Raw genomic sequence first — 24,996 nt, 5'->3', positions numbered from 1 at the left:
AATAATATATAATAATTATATATTTTTCATGAAAAATATGTGTAATCAAAGAGTGTATCTTATCAACTTTTCCCCTCCATATGTGGATTAGAGGGCCCCAGCCCATCCTACAGCCCAATACACAGAATTTGCAGGCCCGATATACAAATATTTTTAATGTTGGATTTTTTTATTTTATGTTATTTTGATATTCTCTATATATCTTGTGAAGATCTTGTATAATAATAGTTGTATACGTATGTAGTTTCCATATACAACACTTTTTAATATCTCTAATTATATTTGCATTGGAAATGTTATCATTTGAAAAGACGGTTCTATAACAATAACTTCTCCTTTAGAGCAATACTAAGGTGTGGACATCAAACGGGTAGGCATCGGATGGTGGCCGGGCGCGGTATGACCTGGTCGCAGCAACCACGTTTGCAGCCTCAGTGGGATGAAACGCGTCCCAGAAAACATACTCACTTCTGTTATTGCATGGCACTTGAAAAGGCAGACATGTAATCCGCCCATTGTTTTAGCCTGATCCACAGCAAGCACTGTTGGTGAACTTGAAACCTACGCTTCACACTCAATTATAGTCACTATATATGCAAGCAAGAAAATTTTCGCTACCATTGTTGTTCAGTTTGACGAGTTTAATTTACCCAACGACGAAGCTTCGGAAGCTATATATGGCATAGATGTTCAAGAAGATGAATTTGGCGTCTGCGAGATTGGTGTTCAGGTCGTCGACGAGGGCTCGGAGCTTGGCGTTGAAGAGCTGGTCGACGGCTTCATTGATGGTGTCCACACAGCTGCTATTAGAGCCATCTCTCTCGGGATACAACCTAGAGGCCGCAATCCATTCAATGCTACCTTCCTTGCTTCATACTTGAACAAGGCCTAATTAATAATAATCACCCTAAAATAACATCAAATTAAGATCCACCATCGACAAGCTCAAGATGTAAAGAACCATATATATATATATATATATATATAGCAATGGAGGGGTTATTTTACCCTACCAAAAAAATAAAAAATAAAAACAAAAATCTGCTTCAATCCACAGTCTCATTGGCAGTCTAAGGACCTTGCTACAGGGTTAATAAATCCATTAGTAGCATCAAGTTCCACCATCGATGTTGTTAGGCCTAGCCTAGGTGAGCTCCCCTGTTGGGATGTATAGTGAAAACAAGATAAAATAGATTTATCCTACGATCCCATTGTCGAATCATCGGATGTAAACCAAAACTGGAAAAGCCTAAATAAGTATAATTGCATACACAAGTCTAGTAGAACAAAAGGAAGAAAATTATACATATATATATATGTATACACGAACCCTCTTAATTGTTGAGAATACTGTTGAATAAGCACGTCGGCGTATTGCTCCGGGAAATACTGGCGGCTCGTGGAGTACAAATTTGACAAATAGTAGTTGCTATAATATAATCGTTGTTTATCATTCCTACTAAATACAAACACTTGTTTAGGTCTGCTGCTTTGTCACTGTTTCCTAACATGTCAACAATTCGTGTCACTGTAATTTGGTGATTCTCTAGCTGCCTGTCTAGCCAAATCCGATCACCCTGCAAGAAGAAGTAATGGCTAGTTTAATTATTAGTTATAAACCCAAAAAATAAATAAATTTGATGTGGCCGAGGCATGGTTAATTACTGCGATTATTAAGCAACTTCAATGAGCCTTTTTTTTTTTTTTTTCACTTACCAAATGCCGGCCCAATTCGTTCTGAATTCCAGCTGCTGCAGACGCGTAGTTCACACCTTTGAGTATTTCATGGCCGCTTGAAGTTGCAAAGGGCGGGATGTAATTGTCAAAACCCAGAAGTTCAGCTGTCATTACGAGTATATGTTTTTCAGGGTATCGATCTCAAGATATGTAGTTAAATGTAACACATGTAATTAATGCAATTAATGTCGAGACATTAGAAAGATTTTTCTTTTTTTATCCCGCAATGTTTTTTGTTTACTTAGGTGACGTTTGTTAAAATGAACAAGATAAAAAGTATCAAGATAAGGTTGGAATACATTCCAGATCAAGATATGGAATTATTAAGATAAGACTAGAAAACATTACAAGATTTCTATTAGAGTGTTTGTTAAATTTTTTGCAATCTATTGATAATTGTATTTTTTTTTTATGTATTTATTAATGCATATGGTAAGTATTAAGATAAGAGTTTTTTTATTAAAATATCCCTATTATCAAATTTATGATTAAAATAGTATTTTATGATTAATATGAATTATCAAAAAATAAAAATAAAAATTAAAAATAATATTTTATTTTCTAAATTCATGTTCAAAAATAAATTTAAAAAAAGTTGAAAAGTAAAATAATTATTGTTAGAATTACAATAATTCCACCTAGATAATTAAAAATGGCCAAAACATATTTACATAATAGATAATAAAATATAAAATTAAATAAAATAATTCAAAAATTGGTGAAAGGAATTATATTAGTTAAAAAAATAGAGAGAGAAATTTAAATTTTAAAAATCAATGAAATAAATAATGTCATTTAAATTTTAAAAATTATCAAAACATATAACAATTTAAAAATATATTAAATAATATTAATTATAAGACTTAAATAAATAATTTTTTTTAATAAATTTAAATCTTTAAAATGCATTAAAAGACATTAACTATTCTATAAGGGGCATATAAGTAATTGAGCTTTATCTTGAAAGAACTAAATAAATTTATCCGATGAGGGGTCGGACAAATTTATATTGAAAGGGAGAGATAAGAGATCTCGTGAAGGCTTTTCCAGAAATTGTCAAATAAGCTTAACAAATATGTTAGAAAGACCAACTATTTGGAATATTTCCCATATCTGATCTTTTCTCCCTCTTATCTTGATTAACAAACACCCCCTTAGGGATTATTTATTAAAATGAACAAGATAAGAGGTATCAAGATAATCTTAAAATATTTTTTGGATTAAGATATAAAATGGTCAAGATAAGTGTGAAGCATTTCAAAATTTCTATTAGAGTGTTTGTTAAATTTTTTGGAATCCAATGATAATTAATTCAAAAGTCATTCAAAATAATATTTGTTAAAATTATTTGTTAACATCATTCAAAATTGGTTTGTTAACATCAATAACAAATTTATGATTAAAATAGTATTTTATGGTTAATATGAATTGTCAAAAAAAATAAAAATTAAATTAAAAATAATATTTTATTTTCTAAATCCATGTTCAAAAATAGATTTAAAAAGAGTTGAAAAGTAAAAATAATTTTGTTAGAATTACAATAATTCCACCTAAATAATTAAAAATGGCTAAAACATATTTTCATAATAGATAATAAAATATAAAATTAAATAAAATAATTTAAAAATTGGTGAAAAGAATTGTATTAGTTAATAAAATATATAGAGACAGAGAGATATATATAAATTTTAAAAATTGTTAAAACATATAATAATTTAAAAATGTATTAAATAATATTAATTATAAGACTTAAATAAATAAGTTTTTTTAATAAATTTAAATCTTTAAAATGTATTAAATGGCATTAACTATCCTATAAAAGTCATATAAGTAATTGAGTTTTATTTTGAAAGAGTCAGATAAATTTATCTGAGAGGGAGGTCAGATAAATTTATCTTGAAAGTGGGAGATAAGAGGTCACGTGAGGTATTTTTTAAAAATGGTCATATGAGCTTAACAAACACGTTGAAAATGCCAAACATCCGAAATGCTTCTCATATCTGACATTTTTTCCCTCTTATCTTGGTTAACAAACACTCCCTTAAGAAATTAGTAGTACATTTACAAACAGTTAGTGAAGAAAGATAAACCAATGATATCGGCCATGGTCCGATCATTACAAAACCTTCTGATTGGTCCACTCGAAAACTCAATCCTGTGCAAGGGATAGTTGGCTTTGGCCAGGGTCAATAAGTCGCCGTTGTTGCCATTGTCAATTAAGGAGTCTCCAAATGTGAAGAAACATGGAACTTGTGGCTCTGTTGCATGTGCAAAATACTATAGATTGGATGCAGATAACAAAGTCATGGCCATCCACAACATTGTCTGTTGCTCAAATGCCATGGAAATAGAGAACATTATAGTGAAATGAAAGAAATATCAGAGATGCAAATGTGCAGAAGATGAAGATTTATATATAGGAATAGGTGAAGAATTACTTGAATGACATGCAGCTAATATATATAGGTATTGTTAGTGCATGGGCGAGTGGTTAAAACTTTGGAAAATGCGACGTTTGGATGATGTAATTGAAACAAACTCAAATGTATGGAATGGTCATTGTTCCTTTCGGTCCAAAAAGGGGGTGGTCAGACAAGGACTTGTAACGGCAAGGGAATAGGCTCTGGCAATCGGTTCGTCGAGAGGTGGCTAGCACCTACAAGCACTCCGACACTCAAGTCAATGAGAGAGTAAGTTGGGAGAGTATCTGTAGGCTAGAGAAGAACATACCTGGACTCTTAGAGAGAGCTAGTTTATATAGAAGGAGGAGATGTCCTCCTGTATGTATGCATCGTGCGTTTGTAGGGTGAAAAGATTGGATATTCGACACCAATGAGATTCTCTGATGGTGGTATGGTGCCGACGAGACTCTCATTAATGTAGATAGAATCTACCATTAATGAGCATGGAATCTACCATTAATGAGGATGGGATCTTGAGCAAGCGCAGGAGTACCCAACATGTGACTACAATTATGCTGTTGCAGGCTAGCACAGGGTCAGTATCAGGCCATGATTGGGCCAGTACGATCCACAGCCCCCCAAGTCAATTGGTCGCGAAGCGAGCATCCGAGCTTGAAATGTCAAGATGGCTAGACTTATGTTGTACAAGACGGGTAGTCGAGCTTGGGGTGGACTTGGAATGCGACCCCTAGACCATTGTAGAAGGGGGTTCGGGTGCATTTGCCAAATAGATGGGTCATGTGGCAGGGGCCAGGCTTGGAATATGGAACCAAGGTAATCAAAGCTGGCCACATGTGGTCGGGATGTTCTAGGCTTGGTTTATTTGAAGCAACGGACATTTCTGGATGGTGTTAGCTTCTCTACGTAGAGCTTTAATGTTCTGACGCGACGTGTCTGCCTTCGAGATTCGAGGTGCCAGGTGATACCGAAGTGGAAAAAAAAAACAAGAAAAAGTAGAAAATTCACCCCCCAAATTAATTCCTGAGGGATACAGAAACTCACCACCTAAAGGAACTAACAAAAGGTACATAATTCTAGAAACTCACCACCCTATACCAAGGGATACAGAGAAAATAAAATGCTCTCAGGTAACTTTCATTCCAAATCCAATCCTCCTCCATCCTTCATTACAAAAGCTATCTTAAGGGCATCCTAGAACGATCCCCCAAGCATCACAAGCTGAGTTTCAAAGTCTGATGATTGAGAATAAAGGCTAATTACTTAGAAAATATGGAAAACATAGAAAATGGCATAAAACATTAAATGAAATTCTTAATTCTGTTGCAACACCCCAAGAAGACCCTTCCCTAGTAAATCAGTCATGACTTCCTCTAGAAGACTCCGATTGATGAGCCGCTAATAGCTTTGAAAACTAGACTCATAGAGCTTTCCAACCATATATGGCTTGCATTTTTTTGGCCTTGTAGATTGGTACAGTTTATTTGTAGAAGTTGACCCAAAACAGAGAATTTTGATAGCTCACTTATCTTCAATTATTTGCTGGAATTTTTGAGAATTTTCAAAAAACACTCCTGTGTCACCAAGCCAACAAGGCAAGGTGGCGCAGTGTGGGTGAGGAGGTGTCCTTCCACCTTCAGCGCATGACAGGTGGCGTGATCCTAACACTTGATTTACGACGGATGGGTTTGACACTTATATAAGGATTTCTTCCCACCTTACACTCTATTCTTGAGATTTCTTCCTTTTTTGCCTTTCTACGTCTACTCGACTCTTCCGCACTCTATTTTGCGACTTCGGTAGGGGTTGTGCTGCCGACGACGAATCCTCCTCCTATCCAGTTCTTCCGACTATAAGGTAATCTCTAAGACCCTTTTTTGTGTTGTTATCCTTATCTATTGGGGGTTTTGGTGAGGGTTTTGAGAGGATGCTTTACCGATGAGGGGGGCTCATCATTTGGGTCGATGGTGAACCCCACTAGTTAGCTTTATTGGAGCGAGAATCTAGGACCTATGTCGGGTGCCACCAAGTTCTAATTACTCTATTTTCCTTGGTTTCTTTGAGGATAGTATAGGTATTCCGCATGGTAGGGAAAGCCCAGCAATGAGTTCCAATGCCGATGACATGTACAACTAGGTTAGTGGAGATGTAACCAAAGTTGTGTCGATCTGCGATTCCTCGGATGATGTTGTCATGCTATAAGAACACGGATTTGTCTATCGATCGAGAAGAAGGAAGAATTGTTCATGTGTTAATCCTGCAAGGAGGGAGAGCGAGTCTATATGGAACTAAACTTAGAAGTGAACGCTTGCTCAATCTTTATGTACGAGACGTTCTTCTCTCGGCTCCGTCTGCGCCTTCTTTTTTTTGAATTTCAGAGTCCAATTTTGTTGATGTTGAATGTGGCCCTAACCCAACTTCATCCAAATAGTTGGGCGTTTGTGCAGGCGTTTGAGGTGTTATGTCGCTTCCTCGGTCGTTATGCCAACGTTAGGGTGTTTTTTTACTTTTTTCAACCAAATGGAGTTGGCAAAGGCAGTTGGGTGTCATTGAGTGGGAATCCAAAGAGAAAGCTGTTGCAGGCCTTTGACAGTTCATACAAGAACTTTAAAGCCGACTTCTTCAAGGTGTCTTTCGTTAAGTCTGAGCTGGCTTTCTAATGACAAAGGGGAAGTCAGGTATCCCTTGTACTAGACCAAGGAGTTGTCTTCCCTTTGGGTCAACGGAGTACGAAGAGCTAGGCATAAGGGATCAAGCGATGGTGGATGCGATTGCCTTTGGCCCTACAGTGTTGTCCTCACAGGACTTGGTGCAATTCAATGGGGACAAAGAGGGTCTGACAACGTACATGCGTAGGGATCCGAACTGTTATTCCTAGCTTGTCTCTTTCTTTTGTTGCCTTACTGATGTTTGTATTTTTGTCTTAGGCGAGATGGCGCTGAAGCTAATCAAAGAGGAAGTGAAGGCCCGTTACAAGAAGAAGAAGGTGGCCTTGGCCAGCTTTGAGCCTTCATTGGTCCTACTGTTAGACCATAGTCTAGGTTTCTCTTTTCTATGTAATTGGTTCAAGCTTGTAATACAGATTTGGATATGATGGGAAAAAAAAATTGATCCTTTGTACCTTTTGTTTGGTTTTGTACGAATCCTGTGACATGCCAGGTAATTTATGCTTTGCTTTCTGAGCGGTTTCTCGCTTGTTCTTCTTCCAAGCACTAGGTTGGCCCTGTGCCTACCTTAAGTCAGGCTAGGGCGTGTTTTTCTGATATTCTTGATGTTATCGCGGTATACTGGGGGTGGACTCGGGATTAAGGCATCGTGCTTAACTTGTGCTGGTTATTTTTGGATGGTTGGCTTAGTTCATCCGAGGCAAGCCCGTATGCTGGGGTTATCTTCCAGGACATTAATTATCCAAGCACGTGGCCAGATTGTAAGATGAAGCAATATTTTCAAACTCGGGGGCGCACCGCTTTTCTAGGAAGGGCATTTATAGAGATGAGACATTTTTCTACATGAGACGCATTGTTTCCCTAGGATACGTCTATTGGGATATTAATTGAGTGGGTATGTGGTCATATTGCAATGGCGACTATTTGCCTACCAAATGTAGGGTAGTCGTGTCAAGACACGTGGCGGAATCTCATTAGGGGCAACGGGGAACGACCCTAGACCATTGGATGCTCCTCTTTAAGTCTATAAAATGAGAGGATTCCACATTGCTTCTACATACCTTATGATCACTCTTGGTCACCTTTTATTTTTTTGAGAAGCCCTAAGGTTTAAGGGACGAGGATATTGATTCAAGTCGAGGCCCTGTCAGCCCATGGCAGCACCTCTGGTGGTGATGTAGTGGGTTTAGTTGATGTTCTCATGGCTGAAGTTAAGTGTGTTTGGGCGAGGGTGATACTAGAGTAGGTGGTTTTGGGCGAGGAAGATACTAGAATGGGTGGCCTTGGCTCTTTTCTAGTTCACCTCTGCCGCTTTTGCCTTTCTTCCTTTTGTTCTTACCTTCATGTGGATCTATGATCACCGTGTTAGGGTGGTTGCATTTCTTAGAGTTCACTCTACTGTTTTTGTCTTCCTTCCTTCTTGTGGATCTACATCACTATGTATTCTTCAGGTAGTTCCCTCAGTTGGGGCGTAACCAAAAAAACTTCCAGTTGATTTGAGTTGGTGCAACATTCCCCACTAAGATACAAAACATGGGGTGTTGCGAGGGGCTCTACCTACCATACCAGGATTGGTGATCTCCTTCCTTTACCTTGGGAGCTATTTCCCCTCATGTTTGTTGACCTCCAATCACCATGTTGGGTTGTCCCAACATTTATACATGGTAAGGTTTCTCATTGAGGTATCTACTTGTCATGAGATATTGCGAGAGGTTCTACTAATGGGATAGAGGAAGGATGTTCAATGGCTGCGTCCTCATTGTGTTGTAGGTTGATTATCATAAGAAGATGGCTAGTTTCGTAGTGGTGGTGGTTGTTTTATTTGGTTGTACCTTTGTAGTGTTGTAGGTTGATTATCAAATATGTAAACCTTGTAATGAAATGAAGTGATGAAATGAAAAAATTTTCAAGTACCTTGTAGTTTATGTTCTTCTTTTGCTTTGCAGTACTTGCTCAAATGTCTTGATTGGTGCAAAGTGCTGAGTGAGCTGAGGTTATTAGACCTGTTTGGTTCGAGACATGATTGGGATGAGGTCGAGATGACTCGAGGTTTGTCTGTGCTCGTTTGATACAAGGTGTAATTTAAATGATACCGAGTGTTTACTCAAGGTCTATTGGTGTCTGTTAGAAGGCATGGCTTTAAATGAGACCAAGTGTTTACTCGAGGTTTGCTTATACCTATTTGATACAAGGAGTGGTTTTGGACGAGGCTGAGATGACTCAAGATTCGCTAATACCTGTTTGAGCAAGGCCAAGATTACTCGAAGTCCGCTTGTGCTTGTTTGATACAAGGCATGGTGAAAAGGGGAGGCAAGGCTTTGAGGTTCGCCTGTCAAGGTAGACCAAGGCGTTTTTGCCCGTCAGGGTAGACCAAGGTGCTTGTGGGCGAATTGACCTCGTCGGTTTGATACACAGAGCACTGTTTGGGTCGAGATGACTAGAGGTCAGGCCATACCAAACTGACCCCCGCCCCTGTCTGATCCCAAGGGTAGTAGACGACACGTCAAAAGAGAGGTAAGGCTTCATGGTCCGTTAGTCGGGGTAGACCCAGGTGCTTGGGGGCAGACTAACCGCGTCAGTTTGATACACGGAGCATGGCTTGGACTAAGATGACTCGAGGTCCGGCTATGCCAAACTATCCCCTGCCCCTGTCTAATCCCAAGGACGATAGATGGCACAACAAAAGAAAGGCAAGGCCTCGCGGTCCGCCCACCAAGGTAGACCAGAGCGCTTGGGGGCGGACTAACAGTGTTAGTTTGATATATGAAGCTTGGCTTAGAACAAGATGACTCGAGGTTTGATCGTGTCGAACCGACCCCACCCATGTTTGATCCCAAGGGTGGTAGACGGCACAACAAACTAATGCTTCAAGATAAAATATAATCTTCAGGATGAATAATGCTTCAAGATAAAATAGTCTTCAATAGTCTTCAAGATGAATAATGTTTTAAGATAAAATAGTTTTCATGATGACTTCAAGATAAAATAGTCCTCGAGATGAACAATGCTTCAAGATAAAATACTCATCAGAATGATCAATGCTTCAAGATAAAATAGTCTTCAAGACGAATAATGTTTCAAGAGAAAATAGTTTTCCGGATGACTTCAAGATAAAATAGTCTTCAAGATGAACAATGCTTCAAGATAAAATAATCTTCATGATGACTTCAAGATAAAATAGTCATCAGAATGAACAATACTTCAAGATAAAATAGTTTTCATCAGAATGAACAATACTTCAAGATAAAATAGTTTTCATGATGACTTCAAGATAAAATAGTCATCAAGACAGACAATGACTTCAAGATAAAATAGTTTTCAGGATGAACAATGCTTCAAGATAAAATAATCTTTATGATGACATCATATGTATGTTCAAAAGAATATATACGAAAAGAATAATTAATGGGCATCAAAATAATGTAAATGTGATGTTTTTGTAGTATAAATTTTTCTAAAATATTTGCCTTCTCTGCGTGTCATTCTGTATAAAATTTTTAATCTAAACACTATTAAATATTCACGTAAAAAAAATTTTTATTCTGCTTAAAAATCATTAAGCAAGACAAAAGAAACAGCACAAAAACGGGAACATGCACCCTTTACATGCATTTTCAATTAGGCTTGTAAATGCTATTAGGGAACACACAGTTGCATCCAACACTTTATAAAAAATTTAAGTTTGTTGGGTAGGGTAAAAGGAGTAGTTTTAACTCATCCAGTGCAATATTTTAATCTATTAAAAATAATACAATATTTTAATCTAACCTGATTGTTCAACAAAAAATGATTGTTTATGCAAAAAAATGCTTCCAAAATATTGTAGCAATTGTATTTAAAAATACTTTTTGCGCCATGTGATTTAAGAAAACAGAACTGAAAACTGTGTTTCTTGTCAAAGTTACGTTTGTTGATTTGTTTAATAAAAAATATATAGTTTCTTTCGTCCATGATACCGCACAATCCGCTCCGTACCATCCGCTCATGCTAAGGTGATCAACATATTTATGATCATCTAATTTACACAAATGCATGACGTTCGATCCAATATTTACAATTGAAAGCTGGCATACAAAGCTCTTTATTAATAGAAGGCAATTCAACCTTTCACCGAAACTAAGCTAGAAATAGACATTCAAGTTGTAGAACAGAACACTCTCACGGATGCCTTAGGATGACAACTAATGGCAACAACAATTATTGCAAGAGGTGCGAACAACAAGCTAGCTAGAATGAAAATGACAGCCTCTTTGACTTATGGCAGGCTGCAAATTAAGGCCATCTCTAGCTGTCTTCAGAGCTGAGCGAGGCGGCGAATATCGTACGGATGTGCGTCCGAGGGGGACTGGGCACTGTATGATCTTCTCCCGAGGATGGTGTTTGCAGCTTCGGTGGGGTGAAATGCGTCCCAAAATAGGTGGTCCTTCCTGTTCCGGCATGGAGTCTGGAGCGGGAGACAGGTAATCTGGCCATTGTTCCGCCCTACGCCGCAGCACCCAGCATTCGTAACTCTAAAGCCTGCAACAAACGTCACAATTTGGAGTTAGGACAGTCTTTAGAAACGCTGCTAGATTTGGAAAACATCGCTAACGGACTACAAGTACCAATCGTGGCGATTCTGGAACGCAGCAGAAGATTGAGCAACATTATTTATGGATAAACTAAGTGATGTTGTCCTAGATGTCGGTGACCGCTTCCGAAGCACAGCTAATTACTTACAACAGAGCTCGGAAACGCCACCGAATGGGTGCCGGAAATCACTTTCCGACCGGGAAATACTGATCGGAGAAAGATATATAAACAGAAATAAACGAGAAAAAATTGTAAGAAGAAATGAACTAAGAATCCTCACCGTAAGAAGCGGGTTTGTTTAGTAAGTCCTGGAAAATCCCATAAGCATTGATGTAGATGAATTTACCACCAGGTAAGTTCTTGTTCAAGTCATCCACGAGAGATTTGAGTCTGTTGTTGAACAGCTGATTTGCATCGTTGATTCTTTTGACACAAGTTTTGCCATCTCGGCTGTATTGGGCCAGTTCATTTGGGCTGCAGCCTATCTGGCCCACTCCAATCAAGGCCATTTTCCTTGCCCCGTAGTTGTACAAAGCCTATTCCCACAACCGACATAAACAAATTTTAGGAACGAGTTACTGACGGAGAAGAAGAGACAAGAGAGCACTGACCCTGATCTGCTGAGCATATTGCCGGATAAGAATGTCGGCGAACTGTTCCGGAGTGTATTGCCGGCTGCTGGAATAGTAAGCAGGCATGAAGTAGTTGTTGAGGTAGTCATTGCTGCCGAGTCCCACGCTGTAGATACACTTCTTGAGATGATCAGCAGCCGCAGCCTCGCTCCCGAGTAGCGACGCCACTTGAGAGACTGTGTTTCTGAAGTTATTCACCTGCCCGCTGAAGGGAATCCGGCCACCCTATATATAGGCACCATGAAACTATATTAGCGAATTAAGTTAGAATTAGAGAGAGGGGTAAGTATATATATCTACATTAGGTTAATTAAGTGAAGTGATTTTTACCAGTTGCCGGCCGGTTTCTTCCCGGATTCCGGCGGCTGCAGATGCGTAGTTCACTCCCCAGAGTATGTCTCGGCCTCTCGCTGTTGCGTAGGGCGGAATGTAGCGTTGGAAGCCCAGTAACTCAGCTGCATAATGACTTTGTCAGTTACTGCAATTCATTAACTTTTCAAACATTGATTTGTCAGGTGCATTTGATGTGTCAAAATAATCTTTAATTGAATCTAATGACGGCCTCATTTTATTATTTGAGGCCTAAATGTTCAGTTCTCATCGAATTTAAAAGTACAAAAATTAATGGTATTTCTTTTAAAATTTAAGGGGTTTGTCTCCGGATGACCCGAGATGACACGACACACAAAGTATCCTCCTTCCTAAAAACAAAAACATTTTATATATATATATATATATAGAGAGAGAGAGAGAGACCGATGACATCAACGGTAGTTTTTCCATTGGAGAACCTTCCTGTGGGACCTTGAGGGAAGTCAATGCCATAGGGCATATAGTTGGCCTTTGCCAAGGACGAGATGGCGTTATTGTTGCCGTTATCCACCAAGGAATCCCCAAAAATGAAGAAACAAGGCACCTGCTGCTGCTGCGCTTCAGCCCCACCGCAGCTCATCAGCACCACCACTGCAGCCGCAGCCGCCACCGCTAACCACTTCCTTATCAGCTCTCCGCCACCAGCTGCCATCATGGCCGGCCCTGAGAACAATAATGAAGAAGAAGAAGAAGAAGATGATGATGATGGTGGTGGTGGTGGTGATGAAATGACAAAGAAGGTGATGGGTGGGAAGTGAAAGGCTCAAGGGACAAGGGTAGATATATAAGGCTCAAGTGTTGGCTTTTACAGTTGAGAAGCTCGAGCTACATTAATTACACGCGGATACGAATATGATATGGGATTCAAGGAAGCAATGTTTTTGCAAATTAACTTAGACCCTTAGGAGGTTATGTTTTATGAAGAAAGTAACGTTAATCATTGTTTAATAATTAAAGTATAGTCACCATATTTTATTTGAAAATAAGATGTTTTTTGTTTACATCATCACCATTAATTGTTGTAAAGATAATAACTAGCATTAACTTTAAATTAATTTAAAAAATCATTTGAATTAATTCAAAAAAATCAAAACTATTGTCATGTAACGATCCTAAATCAAGTTTGCAGTACCTCCATGTTGATAATAAGAATAGTTACCATCTCCCCTTTAACCCCATAAAACTAGTTGTGCAATTCCCAGCCTCAGAGCCAACTCGGTCAAGGGACATTAATGACTCTGTTGTTCGTCGACCAAGCCCAGTCTAATTGCTATCATATATGTAAGGGTACATTTTTAATATAAAATTTTTGTTTGTATACCTCAGTACCCATCTCATATTAATGCATCAAGAAGAGGAAAAATCTTCAAGATGAACTCCTATTTATTTAAAAAAAAAGAAAGAAACATCTTATTGTTATATTATTTGAAAGGGCACGTAAAGATTAAGATGTAATGAATGTATTTTATTTTTAAATAATATATATTTATTATATTTTGAATCTTTTATGTATGATACCTATAAGTATTAGCACTTTAAATAACGGGAAGGGTATTTTATATAATATAAAAAGTGTATTGTAGTATACAAATGGTCTTAATATAATACACTATTCACACCTATAGTACCACTTAATTTTATTAATTAATGAAATATTTTCAAAACACTATATATTTATTACTAACCTACAAAAATATCTAAAAAATTAAAATTAAGATGTAATAAATATACATTAACTAAAATTAAAATACATAAATTACACCTTAATTATTACTCTTAAAATAATAATAATAATAATAATAATAATAATTAGCATATGAATATTTTATCCAATGAGATTGATAAGTCAACATAATAGGTAGCAAGCAAATAGTATAACAGCTAGCTAAGTAGCAAGTCAAGCAAATAGGGCGAAATACGCACCGACTTGGGCCTTGCATGAAAGCTCTTAATTGTGAGTCGGATTGCCGTGCAATGGCTGAATTCAAGTCTCCGATCGAGGACCACCGTGCCTCTCAGACGTCGGCACCACTAATAATAATTCAATAATATTCATGGCCTCGTAATTCCGACGTCATCAAATCCTGCATCTCTGTCGGTCTTGACTCTACCTGCTCCCTCTTTCGGCGCTTTCCCCGCGTTTTGCATTAATTTTTTTTCTCGGCTTTTTTTAATGTTCTTTGGCTGAACTTTGACTCAGTTCTGCTAAGACTTAAATCAGTAAAAGAATGACATCGACTGTCGATTAAATCAATCATCAAAATAATATAGAGAGATGCAATGATAATGCATATTTGACTCTTGAAATTTTTAATTTTATATATCACGTCCGCTACTGTAGATAAGGTCATACTCATGCCACGTGGATGATTAAATATAATTTTGGTAGACAACTATAATTTTGACATGTGAATCATTGGTTTTGGACTTATGGACTAATATTCATAAGTTATGATTTGAGTTTGGATTCAGGTTTCGATTTCTTTGAATTAAATCTTTCTTTTAAACTTAATATGAACCTTTCATTTGAACTTAATATGATCTCGAGTTAAATTCAAAGGTGTGTTTGATTGAAAAAAAATAAAAAGAAAAAAGTTAATATTTTTTACTTTTATGAAAAATAATTTCCACCTCTTCTTAATTATAATTTTTTATAAAAAATAGGCCAAAACATAATTCAATGTGTTGTACCATAAAATTTTTTCATAAAAAATGTTAAGCAATCAAACATGCAAGCATGAAATTTTTGTATTGATATGACATTTTTTATAGAAGACAATTCTAATCAAACACACCTTAAGCTTTAGATTTAGAAATTTATAGTGCCCCTTGTCTTGGCCAAGTGTAAGATGTTTAAAGGGTATTTTTATAATTTTTTTGAGAATGGGAATGCCCCTTTTGAACTTTGTATTACATACACTTAGTTTGGCTGTTTAGCTTATAAGCTGTCAAATATTTTGTAATTATATATTTGGTAAATTCAAAAAACTTAAAAGTTTTATATCTTAAACGTTGTTTCAACAGTTTTTTGAGAAGTTACTACCTTCAATTTTTGCAAAAAAACTACTAAAGTAAAAATTGAGTTGACCATGAAAATTACTTATTTATCTTAAACTAAAATATTAATTTCTAACCCATATCCTTTTTCTTCAACCATCTGCAACCAATTTTTAGTCGCCACTATTGCCCATCGTCTATCACCATCCACCTCGTTGTTGCCCCCGCCATCGCCCCTACAGGACCTTTAGCTTCTTCGTTGCCATCGACTTCTGTCTCCATCTTCACTGTCACTAGTAGTCGTCGCCTCAAACCCATCCTCATCCCTATTGGCCGCCGCCTCTAACCTCGACGGTCGCTCGAGCCTCTATCGTCGACTCCATCCTTGGTGGCTGCCCTGATCACTGCCTGCTCTCGTTGTGTATATATATACATATTGTATGTATAGTGATATTAATATATTGTATATATAGTGATATTAATTTAATGATAATAATATATTATAAGGAAAAAAATGAAGAGTGTATATATAGTGTATTAATATATTTTTTAATAATTATGTATAATTTATTAACATTTAATGATACAAATTTATATTATTAAATAATATGTTTATTTTTGTCTTTTTATCAAGTTATAATAGTTTATCAGTTCTTTTAAGCCAAACACATAATTATTAATTGATAGTTTAAAAGCACACTTATCCAAACACATTATTAATTTAAACGTTACATAATTTAAACGCTATAACCAGCTTAAGCATTACCCAGCTTAAAAGCTTTAAAAAAAAAAATACATAGCCAAACTAACCCATAATAAATTGATAATTTTACTTTAATTTTTGTTATTACAACCCTTAAATTTTAACTTTAATTACAATTCATACTCCCTTTTGATTTCAAAAACTACCATAATATATATCAATATAAATTCGAAAATTATTTAATATTAAAATTAACTTAAACGCACATTAGTTTTTGTTATTAGAATTTGACAAAAAAAATTTAAAACAGGCTAATTTTTTTTAAAAAAAATCAATTTTTAATGATTGGAATAAAAATAATTAAAGTCATTGACTAATTTATTAGGGACTACAAATTGTAAGGGCTATAATTTACCTCATTTCAGAAATAATTTTTTTATTACATGTCAAAATATATATGTATTAAATTTCTCTAGTCAAGAATACTAATTCCAAATTGTAGGTTTAGCCCATGTTTGTGAAATAATTTTGTAAATGAAATAATTTCTCGTGAATGGGGTCCCACGCACACAACACTCAAACAGCATAACTTTAAATCTAAAAATTTATATAAAAAAAATAGATATTATCTATAAGAATTTTAATTTTAATAGATTTTAAAATGTCAATATAGACATTATTTTCAAGAATTCTAATTTTAAGATATTTAAAATTACTCTATGTTCCTTTATAAATGAACAGACTCTTATTCTTATAAAAGATATATTTTTTTATATTAATTTCAATACAATATTCGAGTCTTTAGAATTTGACTTAAAACATTAAAATATCTGCGCGAAACTTTCTCACTCCCTCTAATCATTTTATTTCCTGTAAACTCGAAGTAGTTTGACAATGATGTTTTCAGACAATATATCTATTATTGTGTTCGAGTGACAACAATAATATTATAATTTTATAGAAATGAATTGGTCAATTAGTGAAGCTAGTTGGAAAAATGGAAGTATAACCACTCTGCAACCTAATGAAATTAATGTTACTTACCCACAAAAATGAAATTAATGTTATAGCTAAGGGACTTGGTCATGGGGGAGCATGGATCCATCTTCATTGTACCATTGTTGGCTTCTTACCTTCCCATCATAAATGCAAAAATACCCTCATACACAAAAATAAAATTTTATATTAACTCTAATAATAACATTTCAAAATAAAAGAAATACACATCATCAGTTCTGATCATTTCATTTGAAAGGAAAACATTCATAATTAACCTCCAAACGTCGCCTTACAGTTACACTATTGAATGTTATAATTGTTTGGATAAAAGTTTAATTTGTCCTCTAAATTTTTAATAAATTATTATTAATTTAGTTACTAAACTTTCTTTTGACTTAAATGCACGAATTTTTAGGACTAATGGACTGCTGGTCACCATTAGTCATTGGTTGAAATTGAACTCATTTATAAAGTATAGAGATATATTTGAGTTAAAAAAAAATTATAAGTACGCCCTTAAATTTTTGTTTTTAGTCATTAATCATAGGATTAAAGTGAACCAATTTATAAAATATAAAGATATATTCAAATCAAATAGTAATTGAAAGATTAAACTTATAAATCATATAAAATTCAAGAGTCGAATTAAACTTTTATTCTAATTATTTTCTTTGTCGTTGAAATTCAATCGTCTATATTATAAAAAATAAATTTATACATATTTGAAAAATATTTTTATACACCAAAAGTATGAATCCATACATCTAATAACCAAGATATAATATCCTAATTTAGTTAAATGACACAAATAAAGTAATTTTTTTAATTAAATAAAAAAATCTTAAATAATACAACACGTGGGATATAATCGATGTATTCTAGGTTTTTTTTCGTATATTTTTATGTAAATTCATACTTGCTCGCATCTAGCTGACATCATCCACTAAGGTGTTGACCTCATTTATCTTATTTAAAAAAAAAAAGAAAAAAAAGGACACATTATTTGTCGAGACGTGATTTTCTTTGGGAAATGGTTGACCATCTACATGAATGCATTTAATGGCTCGTAGTCACCAAATCCCATGGAAAAAGTGTACCAATGTACGTATATTTATGATACATAAATGAAAATTTTGTATGAAATACAATATCACACATTTTGATAATATTATTTAGACATATACGTGAGAAAAATATAAATATATAAAAGTTTCTATGAATAAAATATTCATTCATTTATATACCATTTAGTAAGTGTTGGAAATATGTGTTATAAGTTTTACTCATATCCTTCAAATATGGATTTTTTTAAAATTTATTTCAATTTAAAATAGATAATTAAGAATTATTTTAACAAATATCTAAATAAAATGTATTCATTAATCTATTGTCATACCTAGCTAAAAGGACTAACATTACTGGAAGGCTTTAGCAGTGAATGAGGTGTGGCCCAAAGGGCAGAAACAGGGCTTTCAACACCTCCTGTGCGCTGTGCCATTCCATGCCAACCACCGCTATGCCCTTACATTCAACGCTCCCAATGCCCGTACTGCGACAGCTACACTGCACGTCTGCGAAGCCTAAAAGGAAAGGAAGCAGAAGACTCTTTATCCAATAATATTAATGTCACAATCGTGTATTATTTTTAATAGTTATTAAATAAAATTTTCATCCTTATAATTGTAAAAATAAGGTTAAAATTGCTTTGTTTGAAAGGTCCTCCGTGGTCTCCTTATGTGGTTAATTAAATATTTTGGAAATTGGTGTGCCCAAAGAGTTTAGGTGTTTAGAAATTGTTATACGTATATTGAGTGAATTATTTGATATGACATTTATGATGATGGGGCAATACATTGCGGCTAGTACAGTGGAAGATTCAGATTGGCCCTGGAAAGAGTTTAATTACACTCTGAACTCTGAACAGAAGAGCATGGGCTTGGCCGACGCCTGAGGTCATGGCCTATGCAATCTCCTCGTCATCAAATTTTGGAGGGAAACTATACCTTTTATACTTTTTAGGTAGCATATGTTAATTAAGATATAAAGTAAAAAAAAAATATATAAAAAATATTTTAAATAAAAGTATTTTTTTATTATATTTATTATTTTTTTATTAAAAAATCATATAATTTTTTATCTTGAATAAGATAGCAAATGGTATTATCTTGAATGACTTGTATGATTGAATTTTTTTAAAAGATAATTTGGATAATAAATGTACTAATTTTCACTAATTTAGAATTGTAAAGGCAGCATTTTCTGTCTATTGTCACTCAATATTTTTTAGATATGAGCAAAAAAAATTAAAATATTATCACCAAATTGTCAGATCACAATTTATCATATAAGATGAGTTATTTTAAATTATACAAAAAAACTAAACCAACTGTAACAAACATGCTAGAATATTAGTAGAGACGGACATGCGCCACATGGATTGTCATACACAAACTCATATTTCTAGGGTGTGAGAGTCAAATATCCAATATTTCAAAATATATTGATCCATTTGTACACATTTATGTAGTATTTCTAATATGGTTTTTGTTTTATTTTTTTTAATTTTTTTATATTTCAGGTTTCGAGTTTCGCCCAACTAACCCTGGAAACGGGTGACTTTCTCCCTCAATTTGCCCATCAGATAAACCCAGATACAATCATAGCCTATATATATATAAAGCATGATATTCAATTCACATCTCGTACAAATGTCAAATGTCATCGTAAGGATTTAATCCTCATACTCTATTTTGGTTTTATTTTAAACTTTACAATTGTTGACATATGTTGGAACTTGAATTTGTTGGATTTTCTTAAATTATTAAGTCATAATTTGAGTGGTTTCGCAGATAAATGAATTGGTTATGGTTTGTGGTTTTGAAAGGTAACAAAATTGTTATTAAGGGTTGATTTTGTTTGAAAAATAAATTTTAAACTAATAAATCGATCATTATAGACCCTTATTTTTTTTTTTATTTCGACTAGAAAGAAAGGGTATATCCACCACATATTACAAGAACTGTGACAAAAATAATTTCTCAATTATGAATTACTATCTCAGTTTTTATTTTTTATTAAGTAAATGTAAAAATCACATTATTTTATTTATATTTTCTGCGTAAAAATTTAAACTCTAATGTTCAAGCCTCTATGGGCTATGGGCCTGGTAAAAGGTATGTGGTCTTATAGCCAGCCCATCAAAAAAATTGTAACTGGGATATTGTCCCGGTTAAAGGTTAGTGGGCTACGGCCTACTAATATATTATATAATAGTAATAGTAATATATAATAAATTAGGATTTGAATACCAAAAAAATGGAGTATGCGGTACTAAAAAGGGAGGGTGCGATACTAGGATTGTGAGATACCCCTATAATACTAAAAAGTAGGCCTTCTAATATTAGAAATTAGAAATTTTCACAATTCTATAATATTGATGTTGTAGTACAAAAAAAAAAAAAAAAAAGGATACAATACTAGAAATTGAGGATGTCTCTGTGATATTAAAGCAAAATATACACTACAAAAAATTAACATTTTAGCGATAAAAAAATCTATCTCTAAATTATTAAAATTCGTCGCTAAATTTTTTAGTGACAGATTTATTGATGGGTATCTTTTCGTCGTTAAAAATGGCGTCCCTAAAATTTAGCGACGAATTTTTTTAACAACAAGTATAACTCCGTCGCTAATTCAACGATGGGTCAAAATCCCTTATCTGAATTCAATGACAAAAAACAATTTCGTAAGCTAAATTTAGCGCATGCCTGCAAAATCAATGCATGCTAGCCCCAGCACACGCCCACCCTCCCCTCATATGCCCATCGCATGGCCTTGCCTCTACTTGTCACGTGACAATACTAGGATAATAATCTCAATAATAATCCCAAGCAATGCACCTTGGAATCAAACTTCCAATCTCCAAAAACCAAGCACCCATGTGCATATGCGCAAGCCAGTCGATCGGGAAGTCTCCTTAATTATTAATATGTATAAATTATATTTATAATATATTTTTTCAAACTTTTCAGAATTATATTTACACTCCAAAATTTCTCAAACTTATTTAATAAATATTAATTTAATAGTGGGAAATGAATATTAATTTTAATTTTAATATTTATTAATTTTATTTTATTATTAATTCAAATAGAAATTTATAAATTATTATATTAGCAATAAAAAATTCTATTCTTATTTTGATTTTAATTTGTAATTTCATATTTTATTAATTTTGTAACTTAACGATAAAATTTTTCATCATTAATTTTGAATTTAATTAGAATTTTATAAATTATATATTTAATTATGAAAAATTTTGTTATCAAAATTAAATTAAAAAGAAAATTTAAATAAAAAATTTAAAACTTTAGCGGCAAATTTATTCTGTCGCTAAATATTAAATTTTTAATTTAATTTTTTTTCTTTTTAGTGACGAATTTGTGCTATCAATAAAATTTTAAATTTTAATTTTTTTTATTTTTTAATGACGGATTTTTGTTCCGTGGTTAAAGTTTAAATTTTTAATTTAATTTTTTCTTTTTTAGCGATGAATTTGTTCCATCGCTAAAGTTTTAAATTTTAATTTATTTTTTTTCCTTTTAGCAATGAATTTGTTCGGTCACTAAATTTTAAATTTTTACAATTTCAGCATGTTTTTGAATATTTTACTGAAAGAACACCCCGGTCTCACTTTGAGCACCGCGAGACTACAATTCTGTGGAATTACAAATATGCCGGTATGTGATCCTAGATGAGACCCTTATTTAATCTAGTCTTTTAAACTTTGCCATTATCTTGTCTTTTCTATTCACAAAATCATGTGACTGTAATTACAGATATTGAGTTTGGCAGACTTCAAGCAAGGGACATGCTGCAGCATCTATGGACTGGCCCAATCTCAAATGCATCAGTTGATCGATGTTTTCCAAGGTGCACAGTCTGTTGAGGTCCGAGCAGCTGGTGTCACAAAGGTTTCTGTTTTAGTCGACCCTGACGACTTATTTTCCTCTTGTTTGATTTATTAGAATGCATTTACAACTTTTCTATTTGTCTTCGCATAGGGTGCTGCAGTTGATCGTATTTTAGGTGAAATAGTGCATCACAAAGACATCAGGGCACCAATCGACTATGTTTTATGCATCGGTCATTTTCTGTCAAAGGTAATCACATACAGCTGCTAAAGAAGCTCTATGATAACTAAAAGTACTATTAAACATTTGTGTTATAGATTAATATTTTTGACAATTATTATTTAGAAGGCACCCTTTGTCAGGGTAACATAGACCAAGCGGGGATGGGACAAAGAAGAAAATAAAGGTCTTTTCTTTGCCATCTTTCATCTGAAAATGAAAAAGAATGGCCTTGGTGTCACAAGTTCAAATCATGGAACCTGTAGTAAGGATGGCAGTGTTATTAATATGATGAGCCAAATATTCTGGGCAATAGGAAATATGGCAAGCATTTGTCTGCAAATTTTAGTGCTTAAATTGATGGTCAACACTCATATTTCATTGTGTTTTGAAGGGGCCTTTTGGTGAATGGCATTTTCAGGAAGTATAGCATTGTTCACCAGATACTTGTTTATTACTCTGAGCCTCAAATTTATATCATGTATCGAGTAGAAAATGATCGAAAATGGCTATTATGTCAAGAATAGGTAGTATAGAAAACATAGCAAAGTGCTTCATTTCCATGGTTATTGAAACTAGTTTTATATGTCGCACACCCACAAGCTGTTCGTAGTTTCTGTAGTTGTATCAAGATTCTCACAATCTATCTGAACTGTTAAAGAAGTTGTGATTCACATATGGTTTCTAATCCATATTAAAAGACCATTAAAGGCATCAAAATCGGAATTGGTAAAACGGAAGCAAATATAGCAGAGCACATATCCCTCTGAGATTGAATAGGAAAGATGGGATTTCCCTGGTCATTCTGACTCCTTAACTTTTTCTTTTATTTATTTTTGAATATAGATTTCTCTGGTAAGTCATTCTCTCAAATAGCTTGGTTCTGGCACCAATGCCCTGTTATTCATGGTCATTTTGGTTCTGCAAGATTATTTCAGTTAGGTGCTTCATCATGCTAATGTTTTCTGAAACAGAGCTCTTTTTACAATGTCTTGGTTAAGTTTCTGTTCTTTTGATCGATACTTCAGGATAAAGACATCTATACAGTTTTTGAGCCAGAGCCCTCTTATGCATCGCCAACCTTAGCAAGAGCCAGAACCGTCAATTCTATCAAGATATCTAAGCCAAAGCTTTCAACTGGGAAACGTTGGAACAAGGCTACTCAGGCTAAGTCCCAATAGCCATTGTCGACCTTAGAGAGGAGAATAAGCAATCATGGTAATTGGAAGGCTAAACTACAAGAGAGAATGTCAGTTCATGAAGGTTTAGTAGTATTTGATCTCAATGCTGACCACTACTTCTGTTGTGTTGTTGGGCGAAATCGATCAAATGCTCGATGTTCTTTCTTGCAAAAGGATGGTCAGAGGCTAGCTTGCAACGGCAAGGACAGGCCTCGGCAATCGGTTCGTCGAGGGGCAGTTGGCATTTGCAAGCACTCCGACACTTTAGTGAGTAAGGGAGTAAAAAGTGACAGAGTATCAGTAAGTGAGGGAGAAGAACATACCTTAACTCTGAGGAGAGCGGGTTCATATAGAAGGAGAAGAGGTATTCCTGCATGCATGAGTCGTGTGTTTGCAGAGTGATGAGACTGAGTATTCGACACCGATAGAGGTTCCTAGACGGTAACATGGCATCGATAGGGCCCTCACTAATGTGGATGAGATCTACAATAAATGAGAATGGGATCTTGAGTGGGCGTGTGAGTTCCAAGCATACGATTGCAATGATGCTACTGTAGACTAGCATTGGGTCAGGATTAGGCCATGAGAGATGGGCCGAGATTAGGCTGGGATCAAGTCGAGGTTGGACCATAAGAGATGGGTCGAGATTAGGCCGGGACGGTTCATAGCCCCCTAGGTCAGATGCTCGAGAAGTGAGCATTCGAGCTAGAGGAGGGGAAGTCTAGGCGAGTTTTGCTGTATATGCCAATTTTTGAGAGCCAAATTGTCGTTAGGACCTGATCAAGATAGATGGCTGAGTTGTTGCACGGTCTCGCGTGGACAGATGTTGGTTCTAAGGACACCTCAAGCCAACTTGGCCTCTATGGTGAAGCAATTCTCTTCATGCTTTGGTTCATGGTGCACGTGGTTTCGAGATTTGAGGCATTATGTTAGGGAGGTAGGGTGTTATAGACAAGTAACTGATAGCTCTTTAAATGAGTGACAAGTGGCGGTTTCATAGCGGTATATTTGTGACAGATGGCTTTCGACTGCCATATATGCCGCTTGGTGACCTTTATAAAGGTTCCCTTCAGTCTAGGATTTTCTTTTCCTTACTTTTTCCTGTCTTCGTATCCCTGTGCTTTCGCTTGGTTGTTGCTTACTCGTTGGGCGTCTCGCACGATGCTTATTAATATACGTCTCTTTCGTGCATGCATTTTCCTCGCATTCATTTTTGAACTATTCGCTTGTCTTGCCTCCTCTTGCTTGCGAGTAATCTTCTCGACTGGTTGGGCGTTGCGCTAGTCTACTCGTCGATGGCTGTCTCGACCTCGAACTCCACTTGCGCGTATGACTGGGTAAGCAAGGAGGTTGCTCGTATTACGTTAAAAATTTATACTGATTTGTCTTTAAAGGTGGTAAGGAAGAAGTTCGCCTCCTAGACTGAGGATGGAGAGGAGAACTTTGTCTGTCGTCCCCGTGGGGGAGAGGAACAAGTTTGTCACTCGATCTTAGAGTCCGAGTCTGTTTACATGTACGAGGTACTTTTTTCAAAACTACATCTTCGGCTCCTCTGACCGAGTTTCAGAGCTCAATTTTACAAGCG

At 35.1% G+C, this 24,996-nt stretch overlaps 1 protein-coding gene and 1 pseudogene across 1 annotated transcript; both read right to left on the bottom strand.

Annotated features, from left to right (window-relative positions):
• Nucleotides 1–337: 337 nt before the first annotated feature.
• Nucleotides 338–9,349, bottom strand: LOC127808642 (GDSL esterase/lipase At1g29670-like; annotated as a pseudogene).
• Nucleotides 9,350–10,856: 1,507 nt separating this feature from the next.
• On the bottom strand, nucleotides 10,857–13,165 carry LOC127808722 (GDSL esterase/lipase At1g29670-like). The gene is made up of 5 exons (XM_052347304.1): nucleotides 12,784–13,165; nucleotides 12,358–12,482; nucleotides 12,007–12,252; nucleotides 11,676–11,931; nucleotides 10,857–11,341 (listed from the first exon to the last, which is right to left on the bottom strand). The coding sequence occupies exons 1-5, from the start codon at nucleotides 13,052–13,054 to the stop codon at nucleotides 11,118–11,120; spliced, it is 1,122 nt and encodes a 373-aa protein (XP_052203264.1). The 5' UTR covers nucleotides 13,055–13,165; the 3' UTR covers nucleotides 10,857–11,117.
• Nucleotides 13,166–24,996: the final 11,831 nt, after the last annotated feature.

The sequence above is a fragment of the Diospyros lotus genome, chromosome 8, assembly GCF_014633365.1.
Source record: "Diospyros lotus cultivar Yz01 chromosome 8, ASM1463336v1, whole genome shotgun sequence".
Taxonomy (NCBI): domain Eukaryota; kingdom Viridiplantae; phylum Streptophyta; class Magnoliopsida; order Ericales; family Ebenaceae; genus Diospyros; species Diospyros lotus.
The sequence above is the reverse complement of the archived record's forward strand: the minus strand, read 5'-3'. Positions and strand labels throughout refer to the sequence as shown.